General features: G+C 46.0%; 1 protein-coding gene across 1 annotated transcript; it reads left to right on the plus strand.

Moving 5' to 3' along the window:
- The first annotated feature begins 1,563 nt into the window (after nt 1-1,563).
- IL31 (interleukin 31) lies at nt 1,564-3,821 on the plus strand. The gene is made up of 3 exons (XM_006865489.1): nt 1,564-1,642; nt 1,786-1,934; nt 3,501-3,821. Exons 1-3 carry the CDS (start codon nt 1,564-1,566, stop codon nt 3,819-3,821), a joined length of 549 nt encoding a protein of 182 aa, XP_006865551.1.
- Nucleotides 3,822-4,120: the final 299 nt, after the last annotated feature.

The raw sequence follows: 4,120 nt of genomic DNA on the forward strand, positions 1-4,120 counted from the left end.
GAGAGAGACTTGGGAACAAGTGTGGAAGGAAGTTCCTGGTTGTATCTCTGATTGTGCAACTTGGGTTCAACAGACTTTTCCAGATCTGACCTCATCCCTAAGGTCTTGACTCACATTCAGCTAATGACTTGATATCTAAGAGATGACCACTGGCTAACTTGAAAACAGGACTCTTGGTTTCCCCTGCCCAGACATCTCTTCCCTTGCTGCATATCATCCACCCAAGAACGCACGAGTCAATCTTAATCGAGGTCTTCTTAATCTCCCATGTCCACTCCATCAGCTACTTCTGTAGACTCCAACTCTAGCCATTTCCACCAAGTTCCAAGCCACCATCATCATCATCAGCCTGGACTCTCACAGTCCTGTCTAATCCAGCAGACTCTGTATTTACTTGCTTCCAGCCTTAGAACTTGGTGGAAGTTTTCAAGATGGCCACTGGTGTCTCATCACACTGGAATAAAGCCCAAGCTTGCTGTTATGGCCTACAGGGCCCCACGCCATCTGGTCCCTGCCTACCTTTGCAGTATTTGCCTGTTTCTCACTTCACTCCAGCCACTGTGACTGCCTTTCTGTTATTTGAACACAGCAAGCTCATTTTGCCTGAGGACTTTTTTTTTTTTTGGCCTGAGGACTTTGTATTTGTATCCCCTCTCCTCCCTTGGAACACTCTTTCTCCAGATCTTTCCATGGCCAACTCCTTCTCATCTTTCAGGTCTCAGCTTAAATATCACCTTAGAGACACTTTTTGTGATCACCTGACTTAAAGGAGCTCATCTGTCACTTTCTATCCCATCACCTTGTTTTATTTTTTAATGCATCAAGTTCTTATCGATGCCTCATCATTTCTTGGCCTTTTGTTCACTAGAACACTGACTTCTCATGAAGCGATTCAGGGGCCTCATCTGATTTTGACGTGACTCTTCCTGAGTCCTAGAACAGTGCCTGATCAAAGGAACCATTCAGAAAATGAATAAGTGATTTCAACAAAGGAGCTCTGTGTGCAATTCTGGTTCCATGGTCTAGGGTTGCTAAGACACAGATGAAAGTCCTACTGCGTTCAAGACGAAATGGAATGGAGACGAAGCCTTCTGCTTACCACAGTCTCTGTGCTTATCAAGGCTGTACCCGCACCTTGCGTATTCAGAAATTTCCAAAGATAATACATTTTTCAAACCCCATGCCAGCTTTACGTATGCGCCCACTCATTGTGACCCTCTCCAGAAATTCCCTGTGGCCCTCAACTCCTTGTAACTCAGCTATTCCCTTGTGGTTGTGCTTGTCAACTCTGGGCTTTAACGTTTCTATTAGCCAGATCAATGAGCTCTTTCCAAGAAGAAATGGCAAAGATGTGTGTGCCTTCCTCTGTCTGTACTGAGTCAGGCATCTGCCTACCTTGAGGGTAACCTCAACACTTCCTCCCCCAGCACAGTTTTCAGCCAACCTTGGGTGGCAGAATTTTGCAGATGTTTTCTGGAGAAAAGCTGAGCAATGAATTGCCATGGGCGGGACATTGGTTAATCTTCCTTGCCACGACTGGCCCTTTATATAGCTCTGATGACCATGGCAAACGTGTGGGTCTTGTTGCTGAAGCTACTGCCAGGGCAGACCTTGCTCTTATTCACCATGATCTCCCACACAGGTAACATTTCTCATGCACACTCCTCTTACTAGACAGAAATGAAGACCCTAGAGGGGCTTGACCCAGGGGTCAATGGCTTATGTGACTCACTGCAGCCGGGGTATCGGACCCACGTTACTCACTTCACTGTTTTCTTTCTCCAGGTTCCAAGAAGTGTGCTCTGTTTCTTCTGTGCTGTATGGGAACCTTGCTGTCTACCTCTACGTTACCCATCCAACCGACACCGTCACGACATCTGCAGAGTATAATTAAGGAATTACAGTACACTGCAAAGACAGTTTTGGAGAACTATGTAAGTGCTCTAGAGATTTCTTCAGCAAACCTGTTTTAAAACACGGTCTCGATTGCCCCTAGAAGTGGCCTGCTCTTTTCAAATCTGAAGATAGAGCTAAGCAGAGGCCAGCAAGAGACAGAATAAACTAGGCAGGTGATGACTGGGTGTTTATGAGAGTAAAGATATGTACTGACAGAGGTATCAGAGGCTGACTTTAGCCCAGATAGCCAGACGCTCCCTTATTTCTCATGTATTAAAGGGCTGACTTTAATAGGCATAGTGATTCACAGTAGTATTCAAGTTTTCCAGCCATCCTTAGAGATAGGCTGGCAAGCAACGAAAGCCAACATACACTGTGAAAGACCCCCCAGACAAGGCAGAACTCTCACATCAGTATGAGGGTCCCCTGGAGGGCCTCTTGTGACTTTATCTGTTGAATCAGGACACCGTCTGCTTCTATAAGGGGCTTTGCTGAGCCAGCCCTCCGTCGTGTACAGGGTAATGCTGTATAAAAGGGAAATGCATATGCCTTCACATCCTCAGGGTTGTCATCAAACCAGATCCAAACACCAAACCCACTGCTGCCAAGTCTATTCTGATTCATAGTGACCGCTAGGACAGAGAGAACGGCCCCTTCTGGGTTTCCAAGGCTGTAAATCTTTAAGGAAGCAGACTGTCTCATCGTTCTCCTGTGGAGTGGCTAGTGGGTTTGAACTGTTGACCTTTCAGTTAACCACTGAGTGCTTTAAATTCTGCACTAGGTCTCCTTGTAATCAAGGCAGTACCTCAGAAATAGCTTTTGGTGAACAAACAATAAAGATCACACAGTGGGAACAATTGTGAGGCTCCTTCTCTCTTTCTGTTCTCCCAACATTTGACTTTTAGACACAGGAGGCAAGCTTTTAGATATTAATATCCAATAATGTATTAAGATAGGTCTTTGTTGTTGGTAAGTGCCATCTAGTCAGTTCCGACTCATAGCGACCCTGTATAGGGTTTTCTGAGGAGCAGGTGGTGAGTTTGAACAGCCAACCTTGTAGTTCACAGTCCAGTGCTGATCCTACAGATCCACGCCAGGAGTCCAAAATATGTCTAAGCAATCTTTAACAGTATTGCTAATAAATCTATTTTCTCTGATGACATGGTACATAACCTTTAATAGTCTTCATACTGATTTAAAGGTGCCAAGATCCTTTAGGCTAATGAGGGGCTCAGAGTGATTCAGTCAAAACCCAAAGCTATTAGTCCTTAAGAAGGGGGAGAAAGTGGTCATGGGTACTTGACATGGCTGGAAAGACTCTCCCTAGGACCCGGGAGGCCTTGCAGACAAGCACAAAACCCCACTTGCTGAGGACCTCCAACATCACTGGTCTGGCCTGAGTGGCATCCTGAACCTGCCACTTGATCTTGGGGCCCCTCGGGAAAGCCAGCCACTGCCACACAGGGTGGTTGTGTTGACAAGGGGATGGCAAAGGAGATGCACTAAGCAGAAGCCAGCCTCAGACGGAGCACTCAGGTGCCGCTGTTGGGATTGGAGCTCTTACTGTGAATGTCAGGCTCAACTCTTCTTCCCTCACCCCACAGCAGAAGGAAGAGAAAGGGGTAACAGAGAGAAGCAGTTACAGGCTGCCTTGTCTGACCTCTGACCCCAAGCCCCCAAACAGCCTCAACAGCTCAGCCATCCTGACCTACTTCCAGACGATTCGCCCGCTAAGTCAGAACCAAACTCTCATCGATGAGATCATCAGACAGCTGGAGAAGCTCTGCTCTCAAGACTTGCCCAAAATGGAGGTTTCTGTACCTGAACGATCCTTTGAACGTAAACGCTTCATCTTTACGATTTTAAAGCAGTTTTCGAATTGCATGGACCAAGTTGTTGGACTCTGGATACCAAAGTCCAGTTAAGGCCACGTGGGTGACCTTGTTCCTTTTAGAATGACAGAAACGTACAGAGCCTCAAAAAGCTGACTAATGGGGCAGTGTGTGAACTCTGCTCTCAGCTACTCATTCTTCTTGCTGGCCAGTCCACAGACGGACGGACCAGCCTTGGAGGACTGAGCATTTTAAATGCTTCATTAACTTTTGAAAAAAGATTTCCAACTATGTCATTGTTATAATTTTGCTATTTTGAGGATGTTTTCCTTCTACTGACTAAAATCTTTCTTATTCTAACTATATTTTTATAAGGGCTGGAGGTGGCAGCT

Source organism: Chrysochloris asiatica, unplaced genomic scaffold (genome assembly GCF_000296735.1).
Source record: "Chrysochloris asiatica unplaced genomic scaffold, ChrAsi1.0 scaffold00078, whole genome shotgun sequence".
Taxonomy (NCBI): domain Eukaryota; kingdom Metazoa; phylum Chordata; class Mammalia; order Afrosoricida; family Chrysochloridae; genus Chrysochloris; species Chrysochloris asiatica.

Coding starts and splice junctions, on each gene's coding strand:
- IL31 (XM_006865489.1), top strand. CDS start 1,564: ATGGCAAACGTGTGGGTCTTGTTGCTGAAGCTACTGCCAGGGCAGACC. Junction 1,643..1,785: donor CACCATGATCTCCCACACAG/GTAACATTTCTC, acceptor TTCTTTCTCCAG/GTTCCAAGAAGTGTGCTCTG. Junction 1,935..3,500: donor AGACAGTTTTGGAGAACTAT/GTAAGTGCTCTA, acceptor CTCACCCCACAG/CAGAAGGAAGAGAAAGGGGT.